The sequence below is a fragment of the Balearica regulorum genome, chromosome 3 (genome assembly GCF_011004875.1).
Source record: "Balearica regulorum gibbericeps isolate bBalReg1 chromosome 3, bBalReg1.pri, whole genome shotgun sequence".
NCBI lineage: Eukaryota > Metazoa > Chordata > Aves > Gruiformes > Gruidae > Balearica > Balearica regulorum.
The window spans coordinates 98,173,654-98,198,018 of record NC_046186.1 but is presented as its reverse complement, the minus strand read 5'-3'; the positions used below and the strand labels follow the sequence as shown (position 1 = coordinate 98,198,018).

Genomic DNA, 24,365 nt, shown 5'->3' with positions numbered 1-24,365 from the left:
GGAAAAAGCAACAGACAGAAAATACTAGTCAGAAATAATGAATGGTTTATGAAATTCTGTTTGGGGAACGCAAGTCACTATTTTATTTTCTAAAGCAAAATCAGAGAAGTGGAGGAGGGAGAACAGATTTGTATATTACAGGGAATGTGCAATAGCTTCTTGAGTACACCAAAACATTATGATGAAAGAAAATTACATTCTGGCCCTGAAAAGGTTAAACAAAACCCCAACCAAATAAACCCTCTCCCCAGTTTGCCAAACAGCAAAGACAGACAATCTTTCCTCCAAATATATACATGACAACTGAGCCTCATTTTTAAGAGGTACTTACACAATCCAAATTTTTGTAATTAAATGAGAGTTTCTTAGAGAAGTTTGTTCCATAGTACAAAGGAATACGTAGTTGAAAGAACATCAGCAAGAACTTTACAGAACTAGCACAGAAATGTGAATGAAGACTGATGTTTGGAAAGAATTCACCATTTCCCCAAATTCATGAGCTACTGTCCTGTTACTTCAACTTTTTTAACCCATTTAAGATTAATAGTTGAGTGCCTATAATACCCTCTTTTCAAACAATCCCTGCACTACAGCATTGGTGACACACTAAGTTATCTCCGTATGAGAAAGGCAGAAGAAACAGACGGAGATGAATTCATTTCTCTCTGTGGTACTCCTTCTCTTTGCCTGAACAGAAAGAAGGTAAGAATGCCTGGACGTGGACCAAGGGTCCAGGCAGCCAGCACCCTCTCCGAGAGCGACCAGCAGCAGATGCACAGCGACAAGTCTAACACCAGGCACGAATGAAGTGCTGGTTTCCCAACACGCTCTCCCAACAGTCAGAAACCTGCACAGACGGACTGAGTTTCCCAACTCCGTTGCCAAGCAGCCTCCCCAAACTCTTTTAATACAAGCAAAGGAGAAAACAACAACAACCACCCCCCCCCCCCCAAACCCCCCCATTCATCACAGAACGGTTGCTCAGCTCCACATCGCCAAATATAAAAGCCGCACGCTGAATGTGGGAGACTAAAACTACCAGAAACTATCATTTATTTCAACATCTTTGTTTGTTTCTTTGGGCTGTTTGTTGGGCTGTTTTGTTTTGAAATCACACCATACTGAACATATTTATCTCAAGCAGAAGGCTAATTTTTTCAGCTTTATCACTTATTGTAGTGTTAAACTTAAAACATACTTGGAAGTAAATTTGGTTACTAAACATTTCGTGGACATTTTACTTGGTTTTTTAAGACTTAAAAAAAGAAAGAAAAAAGAAAACACACCTTAGCTCAAAGTGTGCCTAAGGACATAGGGCTGTATGGGCTCAGAGAGAACGATAAAGTGCATTGGAAATTTGCAAAAAGAGTTTCTGCCTGTAGAAAAAACAATACCTTCACTTAGTGTTGCAAACCTATGTGCTTGTAATATAAAATTGTATAATATGGAGAGAAAGACATTTAAAAAAACCTTTATCTATAGCATTAACTGAATATGAAAAGGAGGTTACAACAAACTGACAAAATGAAAACATGCTACTGACAGAGGGTTAATATTAACACATATAGCTGTGGCTTTTTACAAGCAAGTGAAAGAAAAAATACATATCTTCAGGCAAATATCTATACCATGTACCAGGATTCCTTAGAGAGAGTCTGAAAACATTTCCTTTCTGGAGGTAATACCAAAAAAAAAAAAAAAAAAAAAAAAAAAAAGAAAAAGAGTCAGCACTAATATGACTAATGTATTAAAAAGGCCAGTTCCAAAAAAATACTTTGACGACATAGAATTTACTTAAAATCTGTAATGAACAGAGCCTGTCCCTTACATATTTGCTGCAGGAGAAAGAGGTTTGAATCATTTAGCACCAGTATCTTTCTACTGAATTTGGTATTCGGTGTTCGGGGTTTTTTCTTTATAAGAGTATCAATGGATTTAATTTAATTAAGTAAATTACCATTCTAACTTAAAGACTTAAAAATGTTTATGCTGAGTCAAGTCAAAAGGTCCACCAAATCCACCGTGATATCTCCAACTGGGGCAGACAGCAGATGCACAGGAAAGGGAAGCATAAGAATAGCGATACTTGCCAAAAACTTCTCTCTCAACCTTGAAGGTTGCGGAAAACTTCCGCAACTGTGATATCTACATACTTAGTAACCTCACTGGGCTTTTTTTCCATGATTCTCTTCAACCATTTGTTAAAAATTCAGATAGGTTTAAAGTCCACGGTATCTTGCATCAGGGAATTGCATAGCTAAACTAAAATTACATTAAAAATGTAATTGTTTCTTTTAAATGTAATTGTTTCTTTTAAATCTGCCACCTTGGCAGGGGTGCTAATTACCTCTCTCCTTTCCATGTGACTCACAGTATTAGTATTTTTTTCCATGTCATCCCTCAGTTGTCCCTTTTCCAGGCTAAAAAAAAAAGATAAAATCTCAGCCTATTTTAGTCATTCCCCATCTAGAAACTATTCTGTACTTATTGTTCGTCTTTTTATTGCTCCTCATTTCTACTGTATCTTCTTTGGGATTTACATAATATTCAAATATACAACACAGATCAATACACAAACCTAAGCGTGTTTTCTGTTTTCTTCTGCATTTTTTTTAAATTATATTTGCCCCCTCCCCTCTTGGGCTCTACCAAGAATTAGAGTGATTTTTTTCAAACGAAAAATGTGCTCCGTCAACCATTCTTTCCCCAAGTGAAGTCCAGACTGCTTTATTCATGTGCATCATTTCACAATTATTTACACCAAGTTTTATCTGCTATCATCATTCTCACTCTCTCAGGATACATCATCTTCTATAATTCTCAAAGATCCACTGTATTTTGATTACCCCAACTCAGTCGACACTGTCAGAAGACTTCCTCGACATGCTAGTGACCTCCCTTCTCCAAATCACTTATGATTTTGCTTTTAATGATCATGAAGCAACGTAGGTTTTATCAGAGATCCACACTAGGCTGCATTGGTGACCTCCCTCCACTGTGCAAACTGTACTCTGGAACATTTTACCCTGTTATTTATCCATGCAAGGACTTGCTGCCCACAACTGATTTCTTTAAAGTTTCTGGTGGGAATTTTCAAAAGCAATTGATGAGATTAAGTGGATTTAAAAAAAATAAAAAAAAGAAAAAGGAAGAAAAAAAGAAAAAGGAAGAAAAAAAGAAAAAGGAAGAAAAAAAGAAAAAGGAAGAAAAAAAGAAAAAGGAAGAAAAAAGAAAAAGGAAGAAAAAAGAAAAAAGGAAGAAAAAAGAAAAAGGAAGAAAAAAAGAAAAAGGAAGAAAAAAAGAAAAAGGAAGAAAAAAAGAAAAAAGAAGAAAAAAAAAGTTTCTTGATTGCACTATGTAGGTCATCTGAAGATCCTTTCACAGAAACCTAAGGAAAATGTTTCCAAAACTATCTTGGATTGTTTGTGGGCACCTAAATACTTTTGATAGTTTCAACAATTGCTATGACATTTTCCTACTACTTTGTTGTAAAGGTCAAAGTCAGAGAAAATAGTAACATAAAAACCTTGTATATATGGCATATTTTTCTTAGCCCAGAAGCAACATTCATCCCTTCCTCAGAAGGGCTGCTTCTGTAGGCATTTTCATTCACACTATTTTTTTTTTTTTTTAAATGACTGGACTCTTACATTTAGCTGAGAACGAACTAAGAGAAGACTGAAAACCAGTAATGCACAGAGGTAAAGTATACTTAAGATTTTTCATCCCTTACTTTTTGGGAAGGAAAAAAAAAAAACACCAAAAAAACCCCCAAACAAAAAAAAAACCCAACCAAAAAACCACCTCAAAAACCCAACCAAAAAACCAAAACAAAACCCCCAACCAACCCCCCCAAACAAAAAAACCCCACAAAACAAAACCCCACCAAAAACAACACAAAAAACTGGATTAAAAAACCAGCAAGCCAATAAGGCATCTACATTTTACATGCTTCTAGAGAAATAAATCTGTCCACCTTGCCAAAATAAAAAGTAACTTAAAAAAACCTCATCAGCCAAGCCTTCCATACATGTATAAACACACATACCTTGCGTTTTATCTTACCTTTTAGCCAACCACAGTTTGGTTCTTATACAGGTAATGATGTCACCCAGTCCCTGCTGAAAGTCCAAACTAACGAGCTGTTTTGATTCTAAGTACGACTGCAGCAAGTGAAAAACCTAAATAATAATAAAAAAATAATTAAAAAAATGAAAACTAGAGTTCTAGCCACTGCTTCTCCTCCAAATAACCGTAAGATGAAAACAACCACCTGCAAAGTCAACAACTATTACTCAAGAAAAAACGTCTATTCATTTGGCATAACAGCAAATGGAATCCTTGAATTGTCTATTCTTTAAAATTCACTTTTCACAGTAATTGAACAACAAAACATGGAAAGCGCTGGAAGCTGTTAACCTCCGAAGCAAGCAGAGGACAGCCCAATGAACCCTGCACACTGATGGCGCTATCTCCTCCAGAGCTTCATGTAAAAGCCTAGTAGTCACATCCTAGCTACCATGAAGGAAAGAATTCAAGATACCAAAATAGAAAGCATGACCTGTAGCTTTCTGGTTAGACAGTTAAAGCACGTAATTTCTCTTCTTAGAGACCTTCCTTTGCCATTTAAAAACAGGTTGTCCAAGTAGCATTGAATATATAGAAAAGTGCTGAGGAAAAAAATGCAGTTAAAAAAAGATGTATAGGTCATCCAGAATATAAGCATGAAAGGAAATATTGGATGATATATGAAAGCTGATACCAACTGCACAGTGGAGAGGGACTTTTCAAGCCCAGCCCCTGTAGAACCCATCCTCTCTGCACGCAGGAGCAGGTGCGTGACACACACTTCTGACACAAGGGATGACGCCTATATCATTATCATCCCACTCAGTTTTTACCTTTCCCATTCACATGCAAGTGACCGGGCAATACCCAGGTGAGTTAACTTCTAAACAGAAAAACATGGAGATAAACTGTGCAGTACTGAAGCCTAAAGGCAAAGATCTTGCTGGGGTTAAGGAGTTCTGCACGCATGTGCAATTTGGAAGCTGGAATACGAGGAACAGGGTGCTAACTCTCCCTCTTTCTTTAACTTGCCTTACAGCCTCCAAATTTGAAAGTCTGTTTGCCTACATGGACAAGTTACATTGACAGACACGACAGTTATATGCCAATTGAAAAAGTACATCTCCTATTATTTATTGAAACTGGTGATGTGCAGAATTTCAGAAGCTTTAAAGGTGTTATCAGACCATTTCTGAAAATACGTACGCAAGCATTTTATATGGAAACACTCTTAACGTGTGAGAGTATTAGCACTTCATACTTGTAAAGTGACAATTTTATGACTAACGGATCAAGCTAGGGCCTTCATTTCACTTTGGGAAAAGAAAAACCATGATGTCCAGATTTTTACATCTCAGATCTTGGTTTCCCGCATTCCAGCTGTCACTTGCTCCAGGGGTTATATTTTTTTTTTGTTTGTTTGCTTGTTTTGGAAACACAAGCACTGCCGCATAGCATTAACTTGACACAATTTCATCTGGGTTATTTTTTGTGAAATTATTCAAGTGGAAAACAGCTGCAGTGGTTTCAAGTAAGCGCAGAAACAGAACAGCAGAGATGTCAAGAGACTATCTAATCCACACAAACACTGAGGCAGGGTCTAAACATTCTCCAATGAAACAAATGCCTGACGGTCCCAATCCTGAAAACAGCCAAGAAACAGATTCCATAATATCTGTATGCAACCTCTTCTAGTGTTTCACCCTCAAAATCCAAGTTCTTGAGGTAAGGTGTTCCTCTCCACTCCCACCCTCACGGAAAACAACTGTTCTCTGGACGCTCTTCAGTCAGTCCAGATTTTTTCCTGGTGAGGTACTTATTAAACACAGAGATCCCACTGGGACCCCTTTGACAGGAACAATGAAATAAACTCTCGTCTCCCTGCGTTAGCAGGTGCTCTGTAGGCAAGAGACATCCTGGAAAGATAGCTGGCTGGCTGTTTTTTAAATCTTCTGAAGTCCTCTGTACTGAACACCATTTTGTTGATGGCAGACCACCTTTCTAAGATGGTCTTTCCAAGATCATCTTGAATTTTGATTTCCTTCTACGAAGTGCTTTGCAAAAGTGCAAGCTTGCAAACATTTGAATGTCATCAGAGACCTCCACCTTGAATCCTCTTCTTTAGCCTGCTCTTGACCGTGCAACTCTGCTCATTAAAACGCTTTACATAAGTATCTACTCAAATTAACCTTCTTCCTGAAAACCAATGCACAAAGCTGCCACTGCTACTAGTTTCTCTGTATTTTTGTGTCTTGCCCTTGATCTCTGTTACGTAATGGACACTATAGAACAAAAGGGATGAAAAAGGAAAATAATACACATGCAGAAGCTCTTCTTATTGCCTTTCATATCCTCTGCTAGTGGAAAACCATTTGGTGCCTTAACCTTTCTGATTTTTTTCTTCTGTGCTTGTGTTCATTTCCAGGAACGAGCAGGGATTTACCTCTAAGCAATAATATAAAACCTGCTTCACAATTACAAAGAGGATATCATATTTTTTCCTAGAAGCTTAAATTAATCTCTTCAGCTTTGAAAACAACTCTCAAAGTGCCTCCCTTCTAAAGACAGAGGAAACCTAAGCAGTTTGATACTTCAAGCAAAAGGTCTTGAGAGAGGGAGAACTGTGCATACTAAGTAGATAAAATTTGTGGATTTAAATTAGTCCAGGTAGGAAATTCAGTACTGAAAACACAATCAAAACTCCTCTGCAGTTCAGTCTCTATATGAACTATATCCTTTTTATACTATTCAGATGATAAAATCAGAGGACATGAGCCATATTTAAGCAGTAGAATTAGAAGGTGCAACTCACATACGAGTTTGATTAACTCTTGAAAAATGTTGGCTTTCATCAATGTTCAACTACGACAGTTTACCCTGTTCCAACTTTTGACATATGCGAAATCCTGATTTTTCTCGTTCTTTCAGTGCAAGCTCTCTATCATTTATTGAAGTCCCCTCACCAAATTTGAGAGACCTAGAAAGCTTACTGTTTTTTCAGCATAAGACTTTAGAATGCCTCAACGAAATCTGAAATTATAATTGATGTCAGCATGTTTTAGTCAAAGTCATACTTTATGTAAGATAAAACTGGAGGCAACCCACTAACCAATCTGTAGAAGTTAACCCGAGTAGTTCTTCACTTCCATCATGTGTGACACGTCATTCTTTGGCTTATAGTAATATTGCTGTAGCTTCCATGATCTAAGACTACAAGACAGGCAATGTTTGCATGGGGAGGTAGCAAGTTTTATGAGACTGTTTGATATAAGTAATAAAATAGACAGGCTTTCCAGCATATGGCTCTCCTCAAGCCTGAAATACTACTCGATTTAAAATCCTCTGCTAAACTCCTCACACATAAATGCCATGAGGTCATGGTGTTCCTTACAATGGTGTAAGATTTTTTTTTTATGACACTAAGGCAATACATTAATGTAATGACATTTTCTCTTTTAAAGGTATTTTTACAAAAGATTTGCACTGTCTGTAGAGGAAGGTTTATGAAGACTTACAGGATGACAGTGTTTATCTTTGAATTTGACATGAACTAAACACCAAAAAAGCAGCCTGAAAGCATCTTTGAGATGTTGGGAGTCTTTTTAGTAGGACTGAAGATACAACACCCAAGGTATTGTCTGAAGTTCTCTGGAACCCTGCAATTAAAAATGGTGAGTTCCTGGAAGCTCAAAAACCTTTTCTTTCCCTGAGCAGTCTGTTCAGGAGTCACATAAATACACCAGCAGGACTGTAGAAACTGCTCGTCAACCTGGGCAAGAGTTGTTAAAACAGTGCAAGCCGTGGGAAGCCCAGATACTCGGATACATACTGGGTAACAGCGTCCAGCGATTTACCATTCTGAGACCCTTTGGTCCATGAGGTTCTACTAACTCTGAGCTAGCATGCTAGTCCTAACCTGCTGCAGGTAAAACCATCAGCATGGGAAGACTTCTTAGTGCAGAATAACACAGCAGAAACCAAAAAACAACACACGCACACCACACACACCCAGCCCCCCAAAAAGCTCCAAGCCAGCTCAGGTGTGACACTGTGTCCTAATTAGCAAAACCCAAGGACCCAGCAGGCCAGTGAATGGAAGCCGTGTTCTACTCTCCAGCTATTCTCAACTTCCAGCACCTTCCCCTCCCTTCCTTGGCATTGTCCATGCTTCATCCTTGTTCTTCAGCTGTAAAAGCCTCAAGAAAACGGGAAAAAGTGGAGGAGCGCGAGGAAGGGAAGAGGTAAAAAAAGGAAACAGCCGGCTTGGTTCCCTGCTGGTCAATCAGCACCCACATCCTTCTGTCCTGTTCACATCCATCCCCCACCAAACAGCACACTTTCAAATGCAACACAGAGACCTCTGTTTCTCCCAGTCATGACATGAGAAAGTTGAGTGTTTTCTTTGTACCCAAGCAGATCTTAAGACATAACATCTGCTATTTTCCAAGTGTTCATTTTGGATGATCAAGTAAAAAAAATGTACATTACTTTTTTAAAAAAATAAATACTTCAATGATTAGACATCAGCTAAGTCAAAAATATAAATCATGAGAAGCAGGAAGAGACGTTTTTCTCTCCCACATCAACTTTGCTATGATTAGAAGCTGATGATTATCTTCAGCGGCTCTCATATCAGCTCAAATTGCTGTATTCAAGCTGTGAAATACTCTATTAGAATAATGAAGCAATGCAATGGTGGATGAAAACTTATATAAAACACAAAATTTAGCAAGCGCCTTTAAATTTTTTTGATGCCAAGAGCTGTCCTGCATACGTAGAGACACTGCAAATATAACACAAGCTTGTAATAGCCACAAAGCTGATCTATTGTGACACGCTTTCTGTCTAACAAATTAAAATTAACATTTTGTAGCATTAGCATTAATTTTATAGGAGGGACTAACGTTTCTGAAATTTACAATAAACTTTTTAACTTCAGACATCAAATAAAGATTAGGTGGATACTTGGTGTGCATGCGCACGTATTCATATTTAAAAGAAAGCACAGCCTTCAACATGGTGCTGCACAAAGTGTCTCTTTTACACAATGAGATTTTCCAAAAACATGTGGAAGGTTTTATAATTGCACACTTCTCAGTGAAGTAGCAAAGTTAAACTTTTCTCCCCTTACGCTGACCTGAAGCAATAAAAACTTCTGCATGCATGCCCTCAGCTATGTTTGGATGAAATTAAATATACAGTACAGATACTCACATTCCTAAGTGGAAGATTGAAACAAAGCTCCCAGTGTTCATTTCAGAGCTTCTTGGAGGGGAAAAAAAAAACACAAAAAAAAACACGGAAAAAAAAAGGGCAAACTGACATCACCCTAAACTTTACATTCTTAGCATAGATCATTTAACTCCCTAAAAAACCACAAAGAATACAGATGTTTCACTAGCTGAAAGAAAACACTGTGTAAATACTAAGCTTGGAAAAATATGCCACTCACCAAGCTATGGAGAAGCAACAAGGAAAGCCAAAAAATGGTGTTTGCAAAATGGCAGCACTACGATTACTGCACTAAGCTAAATGTGTTTTTTTCAGAATTGTTCCATCAAAAGCTTTTGCCTGAGTATTAACAAGCCAGTGAGAAAACCTCAAACATGTTATTTCTTTTCTTCTCTCATTTAAAGGCAGATAAAACTTTATTCTTCTTGTATGATAAACACAACTGCCAAGTTATCTCTGCATTCTGAAAGTGAGGCCCAATTTTTCATTTTTTACTACAACCACGTAGATAAAAACTGGCAAGCTGCTGTGACAGGTGAAGGCATTTTTATTAGGATGATAAAAAGTTCAAAGTTACAAAAATTATCTCTAGGGAAAAACAATTACAATGGGACTAAAAATCTCAACTACCTCCCCCCAGTTTTCCAAAAAGATATCTACACAAAAATAGACAGGAGAGTTTATAACTATCTGGTTACCTTCTGATATCATCCTGGTCTGTAACAATTTATATTTGTGAAAAATAAACGTAATATTTTATCAGCAGCAAGCATGGTATGAACTCAGTCCCTGCAGTTCATGTTACTCTTGCAAACACAAGCAGCTACACAAGTTGCAGGGTAATAGTTAAAAATTAGTAGAGAACAACAGCACTCAAATGTGTTGCGCCAGACAGCGCTAGCGGCATCCTTGTGTCCTGCGTTCTCACGGCGTATGATTCATCCTTTGCCACACTGAGGTTTAGCAACTGTGTGGATACATCAACTCTGTTACAAACATTAAGGCTTTCCTTCCTCTGAGGTATTTTCACTATGAGAAGAATAGAGAGAAGGTGTTTGTGGGGGCAGAGCAAATATTCTGAATTTATTTCCACATTTAAATGACAATGTATTGAAGAGGAATTTCAAATATTTATCAATTCTCTTGCCATCCTCAAACAAATGTGTTAGAAAAGCCACCATTTACTACATTGTTCTCATAGTCCTGGATCATTTCTATATACCAGATTATTATAAGCATCACTCTTTGTTCCTACCACCTCCTTTCTTTGAAGTCCTTAATTTCGTGATGGTAATTTCACAACTAACAGATCATATTATTATTTCAGCCAAATATAAATTATATGATTACTACATAAGAATATTGCTTCCTCGATTTTTTCTATGAATTAATAAACTCAATCTCAAGTTGAAATACTTCCCTTTGCAAATATTTTTCTGAAAACTGTATAAATTTTTTTCTTCCTTTAAAGCAACAGCTGGTTCACAATTCAATTTTTCCATAATTTCAGCTTTGTTTTGTCAGCACATTTCATCATCTAATTACACAATTTTGGTTTATTATTCATGAGAAAGTAAGGCTTTTAAATCCTTCTTCCAAATATATCCATCAAAATTCATAAAGCTGGGTTTATAAAACAATCAAGTTGTGTTAATTAAAATGCAGGCAAGCACGTTTTGATTGAATTAAGAAGTTGTAAAATAAGGTATGACAGCGTCTAAAGTTATGAATAAAAATACAATACTAGTTAACTCTATATAACTGAGCAAGAATAACACAGCTGTTTAATAATCTGAAAATTATGAAGGTGCCATAATGAAAGGCACAAAATGCTGAAAAATAGCAAAGTAGCTTTTTTTCATTTGATAGATAGATATATACAAAACATCCATTATTATAAACGTGTTCTTAAAATTGAAGATAAACTCCTGCTTTTGTCTAAAACAAGCCAGCAAATGTGAAATTTCACAGATCAAAGTTCTTGCAATACCATCTGCAATACCATTTTTCTTAGTTTTTTTCTTCCTATTTCAGTCAGGGTGAAATTGAATTCCAGTTTAAAATTTCTGCATGCAACTCAAATTCTGTATTAGGAGAAAACAAAACAATGAGAAGTTTGCTGCCAGCTAACATCATATTCATTAGTGTTATTTACCTGAGAGCCATAGCTGAATTTTCTCGTAAAAGTACACTGTTTGCCTACACGCACAGAAACCTGACACCAGGTCTACCTTTACAATTATTAGGACATTTTTACCGTTAGGATTTAAGGTACTTTTTCAGCTATTATTCATCTTATAACTAAAGGTACATGTGCTGGGCAGAGAAGCCCAACCAAAACACTTATGGCTGATGAGAAAACAGAAAACCCCAATAAGTAGACGGCGCTAAGAAAAGGTAAAGCTGACTGATGAGTAAGGGTCTCTCACACATCCTCCTCACCAGCCGGCTGGACCAGAGGTGAAAGAAGCTACTGTGGGGCTGGTGGCATTTACATTCTCTGCAAACATACCTGATACCTTCCCAGCAGCATGTAACCAAAACCTGAAAGTCTAGAGAAATGAACGCAGCAGACCGTGCCTTGGAAGCAGTTAAAAATTGTGCTCAGCCTGTACTTCAGATCAGAATAAACAGCAGGAAGGATACAATGAAGTCTGTTCTGCCAAGTCTATACCCTGCCATCATAAAAACCCACCCATCACTGTCTTAATCCAGCTACCTCAAAGGACATAAAGCTTTCCCTCTCCAATAAACAGCTTTTTTTTTTTTTTCTTTTTTTTTGTGGGGGGTGGTGGTAAAACAGTTTAAAATAATCCTTTCCCAGACTACGTCCTCGTAACACAGTTATCCTGTACACATCCACATGAAGGAGACAAAATTCAAGTAAAAGACCAAGGTACACATCTTTGTTTACTGAGGGATATTTACAATTAGGAGGAATATTAATGGACACAGCTATCTGACTGACACCAAGAAGCTGACAGGTAAGAGACACAGTCACTATGGACATGTTTATGAAGAGTGCTCAGAAGTACGCTGTTACTTGACCCTGTGGCTTTGCTGGTTTCAGCAGAGGTGATCTTCTGTCTCAGGAATGTCTGCATTAACACACAAGCTGAGAAAATAATTAGAAGTAAGCTATATTGATTTGATGCTTTGATTCCCTAAATTCACGTTATAGCATAAAGTAAAACTTGCAGCTTCAGAAAACAATTTTCTTCTCTCAGCTAATGATTTTAAACTTACAGAAGAGAAAATACGTATACAGGTGTCTCTCAAAAGAAAAACATTCAGTATTTTTAAAGTCTGAGGAACGATGTCCCACATGAAATGCCCAAGTACTTGTAGCTCTACCCATGAAAATAAAAAGGTGGTGCATTTCAGGGTCCTATTACATTTTCCAAAAGCTCTTCCCCATTCATACATCAAGTCAGTCATAACCTGTAGCTGTATGTGCCTCTGAGTACGAGGATCAACGTCCCCTTCCATTGCTGTGTATTTACAAGCATGTTGTCACTTTTAATGGCTCCATTTACATCTGAGAACCCCAATATTGCCAATTGCACTCTTTGATCTGAACTCTAAGCCAACATTACAAAGCCTGCTGAACTTCATGGAAGTTCTTCTGTGGCAGGGATTGCTGCACCTCTCTTCGAGTGCAAATAATAGGGAAAACGTCCCTCCCTTAAAGAAAATTCTCACACAATTAGTTGCTCGTAACAACGGGGACATTAGGAGTTGCAGCTATACAGACAAACCAAACACTATCCAAGCTGGTGCCTAGACCCTGAACCCAAATGCCATACTCCGCCACTGTACAGTAATACACCTGAATGCAGGTAGATCTCACAAGAATTTTCCTCTGACAAAGTTATCCCTACAGGGAAGGAACATGCAACTGAAACCTGCAAGAAAGCTAACTTTGTGTCTAGAGTACACAGCGAATGTGTGGGCCTAACTTATAGATAAGTCAAACTGAATTCGAAGTATAAACATTAATAGTGAGTAGTTCGGCTTTACAAAGGCAGTATATGGGACAATAGCACAAAGGAAGGTGCAGGTAATGCAAACTTTTTTTTTTTTTTTTAAATTACAGTAACATCTAGAAAGTAATTGACCTAAGAGGATCCCACTGAGCTGTACCATGAGAGGGACAAGACAATCCTCAGCCAAACAACCCTCCTATATTTTTAGTCTCGCTGTACTACAAGGTAGTAGTATTTGGCACCGGAGGATGTGGATATAGCTTCTTTCCAACAGGGAAGATCACCTGAGAGAAAACTGGCTTCCTAAAATACAAATCATCCTTTTATTATTTTTACACGAATGATGAAAAAATAAAGCTTTTACTTATGTAATGGCATATTGCTCCTCAATTTTTGTAGTCTCCCCCCCCCCCCCCATTCCAAAAGGATTATTATAGAAGAAAGTCTTGCAGGCGAGGAGAGATTAAGTGATTTATTAAAAATCCACAGGGGGTGCATCTCAGAGACAGACTTAACTCAGATCCCTTAAGTTCTGTTTCACAGATAGTAGGCATGTGCATGAGAATTTATGTGAGGAGAAAAAAAAATGACTAAATTATGCTTTAAATATACTTTTTTGAAAGTACTTTGCTCTCCAGAGAAGACAGTGGGCAGAACACATGTGTGCCAGGAAGATGTAGACTGTACCACCAAAACCACACAGAAAATATGGACAGTATTTTGTTAGATTTCATCAGCTTTGGACCACTGATCTTCCTGAAGTTTTCTACTGGTATCATATACTTTTTGAAACCATGAAGTTCATAGAAACATAGATCACTTATGATGAAACTTTAACTACAGCAAATACACGAATCATGCTACTGCTGAAACTCAGCAGATTTTTGCCTTACGCAGACGGACAAGCTATTTATAAATTTTTACTTCCCATCAGGCTCAGCATGATGTCAACTTACAATAACAAGTTAATGTTAATGTTTTCCAGTAATTTTCACAGTGCCATTTAACTGCAAGTGCCCTAGCCAAGGTAAACTTAAGGGCAAGGAAAGGGCTAACTGCATAATCAGAGAACAACATTAATGAATTTTGCATCTCTGCTTTGAACACTGAGAATTCTACCTGCAATATATTTCTCTTTTGTTCCCAAAGTTTAATCTTGCTAGTCGGCTGATTAAATCTCCCCCAAACAGCTCAAGTACTCCTTCTGATTTTAATTAGCCACCAAGCTTCATCGCCTTGTGGATTCTTTTTCCCCAGACAAACAAGCATCCTACGCTATCACAGAAAGTGCCAAACTCAAAGCTATCAAACATTTCCTGAACTGTAGTAAGCTCACACACTTTGTTTTACAATAAGCAGGATCATGGCAGACAAACGCTGTCTCTGCGATTCACCAGTAACAGACAAGTTCCAAAGAACAACGATGAAATTTGCTGGAGCTCTTCAGAGGCATAAGAAGCTGTTCAGGAAGATCTGTTCTTTATTACTATTTTTCTCGTTCTCTCTTCCACTAGCATGCAATTGGTAAGATGTGCTTTTGACAAAAGCGAATGTCAACAGCAACAGATTTTATGGCAGATTTTTTTTTTTTTTTGAAAAGCAAGTTCTTCCAACGCATTTCCTTACTCAAGGCCACCTTCTCCAACATTTGCCTTTGATTTCATTATCCCAGGAGTACAGCTGTCTCACTGTCTCTAAAAACAGTTCTAAGAACAATTTTTTAAAGCTGTTGTAGCTTAACCCTTCCCTCACTTTGGACATTGTACTGCGTAGAGGTTGCCTTCTGAGCACAGCCGTGCCAAAGGTAGATGTTACCATGCCCACCACTTGTCAAACTTCAGCAGGATGCAGCGTTGAACAACTTCAAACCTCCTAGCCAGGCTTGTAACGAAAGCAAACTCTCCACTCCCTTCAGTCACACAAGTTAGGTTAGCAGAGGCCTGCTATTTAAATTGAGCAAATCTTACTCCTTTTTACTGAAACGGCTCCAGGAGGATCACCAGCTGATCTGTGGCTGCTGCAACGCCCAGAGGGCTAGTGATGATCAGCTGGATGTGGACTGCTGCGCACAAGCTGCTGGCAGAGTACAAGCCTACAGAAATAAGCCTCAGAACTAGCAATGAGAGCCACAACCAGACAATGCACCCATTTCCCTACAGGCCAGATTTGCTCAGGGCAGCTGAAAACAATTCTGCACCAGTGATGCAAGGAGCTATCAGAATACTTCACACCCTTTTTCTTGCAAATAAACACCAAACACAAGGTCCTCAGACTATCTGGATGGGATCTTCAGTGTCCTTCCCCTTCACAATCAGCACCAATTTGGTCCTGCCTGTGTTCATCTCCATCCACCGCTCCACTGCCAGAGTCCCATCACTTTTTTATTTTACCAGGTGCTGCAAGAGCGCCCACTAAAATCAACAGTTACTTAGTTAACAGATTGAACACTTTCTGTTTACTACCTTTAGATAAACTAAACCTGACTTCAGGGAGAGCTTGCAGTTTTAAGTCACTTCGTAGCCTGAATTCGGCAGAATAGAAATGAGTGGAAGCCACCACTACCCTCTCTCATATGTTCCCGTTACATTGTTCGTCACCTCTGATAAATCATAAATAAAACTGCAAAAAGGTGCCACACAGAATGGCTCCTCATCACATAGATCTTACGTCTATCTCCATTATCACAGTGTTGCAATCTTTTAGAGCCCTCGAGGTGTCTGTACCATACCCTGTCCTAAATCCTGATCACTAAGTATCCATGATCTTGGTCGTCAACAGATTTTGCTGGGGGTTGATGGTTTATGTTGAAGGATCATCATGTAACACAGTGGTTTTGGGGTTTTTTTTTGGAAGCAGTAAAATTTACTATAGAAATAAAGCTACAGCAAAGCACATGTAACAGTATGAAGTATGATTGCTTCAAATAAACCCTAAAAGTATTTCAATTTGGCAAAAATGACAACAAAATGAATTAGCAAGATGATGTTGTCAGAAGTTACCGAATCCATGGAGGTAGCTTAGTTTGCTTAAATTCCACACAATTCCAACAGTTAACTGCACTTGGAAACACAAAGGAACTTTATTTGAAACCAAGTTCCCTTTTTCCCTTCTCCAAGTACTGTTAAGCCTTTTCTGTGCATTTTATCACTCTTGTTGGCCTTACAATACATTAAATATTATCAGCCAGCTGCAAAAAGGCAGTCCACCTATTTATTTATTTATTTAATGTTAAGGAGCATGAGTGCTTTCCTACTAAACTACAGATAACAACAGAGTAAAAGCTTTTTGTTAAACTGGTTAAAAGGTCAAAATAAAATACCTATTGATGACATTATGGCTTTCACTGCAAAAATCTGAAGAGATCCCCTACAGATAGCATTGTATATCATACAGTAATACGACCGAGTACGAATGTTTCGTATTACCAATCACGAAAGAAAGAAATTTCTTCAAATTTATCACTTAGTTCTCTGTTTTAGTCACTATACAAAATTGACAAATATAATCTGCCACACAAAATAACCCATTTTTTACTTTTTTCCTAGGAAAATCAAGCTAATGAAAGAAAAATACCCCAATCAAGCTTCTCTAGGAATTCAGTCGTGAGTATGTGACAGTAAACACCTCCTGCCCATGACACACGACATTGTAATTGAACGATATTGTCCATCATCCAGGAACACCTCCAAAGTGTTTTATATTTGTGTAATTGCAATATGCACTACAACTGTTTTGAGGATACTCATGGTTAACCATGGTATTCCATACAACTAAGCTGTTTCTCAAAAACCCCAGGGATCACCCATGTAGAGAAAGCCATAAGCCCCATTCATGTACTGACTGAATGAAAAAATATGTATGACTGACTTCCAACTTCTAGGCCTTTCTTCCTGTTGCCCTATGTAATCTTTATAAATATCACTGAAATAAAACTGAATTAAAAGATAACACTCAGATGGAACACAAACTGCTCTGAAAGGAAAAGGCTGATGGAAAAGCATTAGCAAAGCTGAACTAGTCAAACAGTTGATGGAAAAAACTGTCAGAGGCTGCAGCGGTTATAAACACCTCTTTTTCTGAGGAAATCTGAATGTTAATATCAAAGCCTATCTTTTTTAAGAGATTAAAAAACCCAAGAAGTTACTGAAGTAATAATTGGAGAGCTGGACATGATAAATTTAACAACATCCGCAACTCAAATTAGGAAATATTTAGGATGAGATCATTTATTTGGACCGTATGATCATGGAAGTTCACAAATTAAAGTTCACATGAAATGAACTTCTTGTTCACGTGTTCACAAAGTACCACATTGTACAATACTGAAAATAGCTTTAAATGTCATTAGAACTATTAATTCTTATGTGAGATTAGATTAAAATCACAATAGTGTATATTCAATGTATCTGCCTGAAAAATTTTAATTTAATTTAAAAAAAATTTTTTACTTATCTAGGAGTGCAGTATGGCTTTTCAGAAAAATGAAAAAGGAAGGACATGAAACAACTCCCTATAGGTTACAAGGTATTACAGAAGGAAATAGAACTACAAAGTAATGTATCTACCACTGTTACCAACAGTTCATATTTTTTCAAGGAAAACGGTATTATGCCTTTATTACTAAAGGCAATATGAGGTTACAAAGATAGCTTTTTTCCTCCCCAGTGATCAGTGAGTGCCAAGACACCATATTTTATATATTTTAAAACTAGTTAAACATAAAATGCTCATTTTTGGCTTTTAACACCTCTTTATTTCATTTCTGACAACAGAAGATGCCTGATGCTGTATTATCATTTTAAAATGTCTCACAGAGTACAATAATCCAAGAGAAATAACTACAGTCATAAGAGTATTACCTCATCCTAATATCTATAGAATCTACTTTAGTTTAATTTTGATATAGTTTCTTATAATATGATAATTCAGAAGTATAAATGATTGACTCAGAAAACAACAAAAAAAGGCATTTCTACTGCTGAAAGCACTTGATGCTCCTCATTTTTTTTAAGGTCGCTTTTAATACAACACGAACTAGTACCACAACAGAGGTTTGAAATCCTGCCTGCTCAACAAGTCTCCTATGAAATCTACCCAAAGGTGACTGATTACACCAAGTCCTGTCCTTTCGAAATGCTTGAAGACTACCTGTAGCGGGCTGTAGTTTCATGCTGCAACACAGGATCCGCGCCTACAGCATATGGTTTTTATTAGATGTTACATCAGGAAATAACAACTATTAATAACAACTATTTGGCAACAAGATGTATATGTGAAGTCTTTTTAGAGTGTCCATCTATGTCCATCTCTGTATCTTCGTTAGGCTTTTTTGGAAGTGGGCAGCATTCACTAGATGGGACAAGAGCATCATCACCATCGCTCACATGTATATTTCCATGATGGTATTAGTAACTTTGGTATTAGCATAATTAAATGTTAAAAATTATGAAGTATGAAGGATGTTTCACATAAGATGCTGATGATACCATGGTCTTGAGTCTATCAGGGTTCAAAAATTACTCTGTTTCAAAGAGTGAAGGTTCTAGCTGGTATTTCTTACGGCACAAAATGATTCAATAATTCAGAAAAATTAGAATTAAAGGAAACAAGCTAAATATGCATTCAAGAATAGCTCCATTTATATTTTCTTTGGAAAAGAAAAACTGGTTTCTCTACAGTTTCCTGTTCTAATTGCCAGTGGTGTCTGTTTCACCAATGAAACAAGACAGTCAAAAAACCACATAAGAATAAATGAAAGAATTTGTGCAATTTACAAATGTGAGATGAGTATATAATAGACATTTTGTTTGCTATAGAAGTGTTTTGTGGGGAACAAGAAGTTCTAAATTGGCTTTTCCTACCTTAAACTATTTTTTTTCCTTGAAGAATAGCAACTTAATATTATAAAGCTAAACAAATGCATGCATTTGGACTGTGGAAAGGAAGAAAAGGTGCAAAGAAACTTCAACGACACTGAAGTCAAACTCAGTACAAAGTCTAAATGCTCATTTATCTTTCATCTAGGTCATAAATATGCAAGTACTGAAGTCCTAGGTGATTTCTAGTAGTAAAACAGAAGTTCTAATCTTATTGTTGGTGCATTTACACCAAAAAAAGACAAATCTGATTTCCAAGCTTTAAAGCTTTCCCAACACCCAATTCTGACACAAAGACCTTTCTGCATCTAGGAAATACCTGTGTGTATTTGAGAATAAAATTAATAACCACTGCTTATTTTCCACAATAAAAACTGGCCAGAATGAACTACTATGATCTGGAGAGGTCTCCTGCCAAAATCAGACTGAGACATTCATTGTAGATGTGAAGATGTACTGAATCTGAAACATATACTTTGGAGTAAAAGTGAATATACAGATGCATTGGACACCCACTTCTAACAGCACGGTAATAACCCTACTGCAGTAAGCAACAACATACCAGGACAGCAGCTACTCTTTCAGAGAGGATGTGGTCCAGAACAGAGAGAGGGAGGAATAAGCACCTGAAAAAAGAGCTGGAGGGAGGGAGTTGATAGTGAGGGTGCCAGGGGAAACAGGGAGAGATAACAGCAGTGCAAGCCTGAGAAGGAATGAGGGAGGACAGAATAGAAGCACCTGCAGCTTATCATGCCTTCAGAAGCCTCGTTCATTCTTTGCTTGCTTGAAGGTGTGTGGGAGGTTTCCACGCTCCCAAACATCAAGGCAACTCTGATGATCCAGAGATGGTTGGCACCTTTTATGGAGGAAGAAGAGAAAAGGAGGGACCTTGACAGGCGATAAATTTAGAAGCATCCCTACCACCCTCTTGGCATTCCCCTTGCTGCCTTCTGCAGTTAGGCCACAACTAGGCTGTTTACGGGACCTGACGAAGGCTCTGCAGGGTACTTCAAGTCTAAGAGCTGCCTGCAGCTCTACTGAAAGATGTATTTATGATGATCCCACTCAGAATCCACATTACTTGTTGAGGGTTTGAGCAGCAATTCCCCAGAACTGGGAGCATGTTGTACAAGACAGCGGAAAACAAATTTTGTTTCAACAGAGCATTGCTCCCCACATAGCCCCTGATCTAAAAGCAAAACATATAGATAGTCCTTTATAGTAAGATACCATCCCTACCCCCCAAAAAACCCCTCCTCCACCACTGTGTTGTAAGTATAACACAGCTTCTTCTTGTTAGTCCTGCCCCCGCATAAACTTTCTGTCCCATGTAGTTTCAGTCAAATTTCTGTACAATGCTTCCTCATCCTGGATATCCGTTCCCCATTTTCTTCTGGCCCATGAATAAACAGCATCAGAGGAACAAATTCAGAGGAACACATTTCCAGAGTATTTCATCAGTTCAGAGGCATTTAAAGCCTGAATAAAAACAACACTTTAAGTCAAACAGCCATGTGAAAAATGTTCCTAGAAAATTTTAGCACCATAACAATAACTACTTCAGAAATGCAGATATTCTAAAATAATTAAATTAATAAAACCAAGAAAAAACAGTGGTTAAAAAAAAACTCTGCAAGAAATGCCTGTGACATAAACAGAAAAAACCTAGAGCAAGTAACATGCTTTAAACTTGGTTGAAGAAGGGAAAAGTATACTACATTAATTAAAAAAAAATAAACCTAATTTGACTCAGGAACACTCTGAAATGGATTTTTACACCTTGGAAAAGTGTCTTATCCTTGTTTTGCGTTTCCTTTGTTTCATTTTCTTAAGATTTCCAGATTTTTCCTCCTCTCCTTTCAATTGTTTGTTCCACTATTTGAGATTCTTGCATCCTGGCCTTCAGTATAGGCATAGTCTTTACTGAGTAGTTATCCACTTAAAACCACTCATCCCTCTTCATTCACTTCTCCCATCCAGCATTCTTTTAAAGGCCAGTTTTTCCAGCTTTCCCCTCCTTTCTTGTTCTGCTTTGTACACAGGCTGAGAAAGTTTCCAAAGACCAAAGAAGGCACCTTCCCACATTTCTCACTATAGCCTGAACTTCTGAAAACACAGAGCATAGTAAAAAGCCCTCACTGTTCATAAATATTTTTTATACATCCTCAAGCAGTCAGAACTTATCATGGATGGGTATCTTCAACAGTATATCCAGGAAGCGTATTTTGCTCTAAAAGGTTTAAAGACATGGTTTCTAGATCAAAAAGAAGAGAAAAAAATCCTATGCGGGTGGGATTGAAAACATGTTTTAGGAGATGAAAAATGAACTCCATAGAGTACTAAATTAATCCACTGCACCAGCTAGGAGAATATTATATCTTCGGTACACTTTACAAGTTTCAACTTTTCCCTTCCCAACTGCAAAAACATCCTCTGCCTGTGACAGAGTGATAGGATTACTTTCCTGACTAATCACAAGGGATACTTAAAGATTCATAATACAAAACAGGTGCAAGAAACATGCATAGAATTGAGCACTTAAAAAATTTAGAATTCACAAGAGTTCAATTGCTGTTCTGGCAGGTCTAAATCAAGTTAACCTTGCCTAAAATAGTTCAACTCTCTTCAGGAAGATTTAAGTAGTAAAATGTAGAACAATGTGTATTTGTTTCTTACATCTCCATTATCTAAAAAGAAAATAATCTATCCATTCTGAAAACTGTACCTACAGGAGGATTTCTCTCTCCTTAGTTTAATCCTAACACCTAATAAAGGCTGTTCTATATAATCACATTAGTATATAGTGTTTTCAGTCACTGGACATTTATCCAAGACATAACTAGAAAAGCTAGCTCAACACTAGTTATGCCTTATGGCTGTAAGTGAACCCCAGGCTGCATATCTCACATGGCCGCACTCACAACCACCCCCGCCATCTCTGCTAGCGATGTGGGTTGCAGGAGCTTTTATTCATTAAGGAGTGACATTAGGTGCACTGGGTCAGAGAGGCCAAAACATCTGCATAGCAACTGCTTGCCGTACCCGTAGTAATAAGTGTCAAAATCTAGGGTACGGGAGAGAGAAAGGCAGTGTATCCAGCGAGACATCCACTCCACTTTACAGAGGGGGCAACTGTCACACTATCCCCGGCACAACCCAGAATAGCCCTTATTATAGTTACTTCTCAATTAAAAACAGCAGCAGCATTGTTTTCACTAATTGATGAATATTGCTTATTCTGTATTAAAACCACACTTTTTTTTTTTTTAAACTTCAAGGATGTGAACACAAGGCTTACAACAACAGCATCTCTGCGTATCCTTAGCTGCTGTAGGAAGGAACTCAATAATAATGCAGAAACTGAATGAAAAGACCTAATAGAATTGTAAGAGCTGTCTAAACCTATGCCCTTTTGAGAACTAGTCTTAGGAAGTCAGAGACACAATATTTGGGAGCATTACTATTACAGTGAAAGCAACTTCAAAGCAATGTCCAACTAGCAGATCTGTCCAGCCAATTAGCAGTACCACAGGAGTTTGTTTGCCTTTTTTTTTTAAAAAAAAAAAGCAGCAGCTGGAAGAAAACCTCTGGCAAAATCTCATCAATTATTTTCTTTCAGAGACTGCCTGCTCCCATTCTTGGAACTGAGATGCATTTCTTTTGCATTCATAAATAAAAATTTTGCTCTCATATGTTTACCGCCTCCTTTTATCAGTGTACCCCTATGTAATAGTACAAATTTACAACATGAAGAAATGAGACAACTGTTCCATTATTGCCAGCTACGTATAAGTGAGTATGTTTTCAACTTGACATCAATATTTCTTGTCTCTTTGTACTAATCTTAAAAGTAAGGCTTATCTTGAACACTAAAAACTGAGCTTAGAAAAGAAACAGCTGGAAGGAAATCTCATTGGAAAACATTTAATTATAGCAGGTTTATTTCTTTGATCTGTAGATAATGTAAAATTTGTTTACTATATTGACTTTTTATAAGCCAACACTGAACTGCTACACTTCAAACTTTACTGCCAAGCCAAATATAACTTAATTCACCATAGTCAATGTTTCTGTGCTACTGAATAAAGCCAAATAAACAATATGCTACTTCCCCATTCATTCCCTCAGACCCTAGAGATCCTTTGTCTTCAAACAAAACAGGAAAAAATATGGTCACTGACACCCCTGCTGGTAATTCACATTAAGGATTTTTAGACCAAGCTAACAAGTAGAATACCTCTCTCTTTCACTGAGCCACACAGAACAACATCCAAGAATGACCTTCAAAATATATTTGCCTAATTTGTCTCCTGTTGTCACATTCTCACACCCTACCCACTGGAGTCTGTAGGTTTTTATTACCTATTCAGTCCTGTAATAAAGAAGGTCCCATGATTGCTTGCTAGCTCTTCTTCATGCATCATTCTTCTCTGCTCTAATTGCAAATGCTCATATTTATTTAAACAGTCTTTAATCCTCTGAGTAAGTGTCCAAGTATTAAACTCGTAAAACACAAGGGTGATCATAATCTCCAATCTCAAAGGTTGACCTTCCTTTGCAGCAACTTAAGCTAAAATACTCCTCCACTCAAAGGAAGGAAAAAGGCATCCACATTCATTAGGCAGGCTCTACTTTCATCAACAATAATCTGTCTTAATACAACTCTTCCGGATAATTAAACTACCTAACATATCGATGTTTTCATCATAAACTGCTCTTTTCATCAGTACAACTATGTACTTCATTTTTATCTTCAAAAAGTCATGTCCATACATCTCTGGCTCAAGAGTAGTCTAAGCTAGGACAGCATATGCAGATGTTTCTCCAGCTGCTTGGTCTGTCTTACTCTTTTTTCCTAGGCTTGTGCTATCAGTTCTTGCTGGAAGCAGTACGCTGACTCACACAAATCTTTGCAGGACCCAGTATGGCTGTTCTCCGGTATCTTCTTGTCCTGATTTTCTTGCTGCTTTAAAGCTGAAGTCTCCAGCCGTACTTTAAATCAATTCTTCTAACTTTAAATTACTTCTTCCATCTCACCATTAATATTTAAAACATCAGCACATCCAAAAGAGTCAACACAGATAATTTGAAGTTCACCATCACACAAATCTTGCCATATTCAATAAATTCCACAAAGAAAAAAAAACAGAAACAGTAAATCACTTTCAGAAAAGACCTGTACAGATGGCAGAAAAATCTGCCA

General features: G+C 37.5%; 1 protein-coding gene across 6 annotated transcripts in view; it reads right to left on the bottom strand.

The window, feature by feature from the left end:
* The window catches only part of THADA (THADA armadillo repeat containing), a 166,150-nt gene that overhangs the window by 59,924 nt on the left and 81,861 nt on the right, over window positions 1–24,365 (bottom strand). For 4 of the 6 annotated variants that reach the window (XM_075749132.1, XM_075749134.1, XM_075749133.1 and 1 more), the window contains one exon: window positions 4,066–4,181. The exons of 1 other annotated variant lie outside the window; for it this stretch is intronic. In XM_075749132.1, the coding sequence (XP_075605247.1) occupies window positions 4,066–4,181 (116 nt within the window). Of the gene's footprint in view, window positions 1–4,065; window positions 4,182–12,334; window positions 12,416–24,365 lie in introns of those variants that run through there. One more of the 6 variants, XM_075749138.1, reaches the window with a different exon arrangement.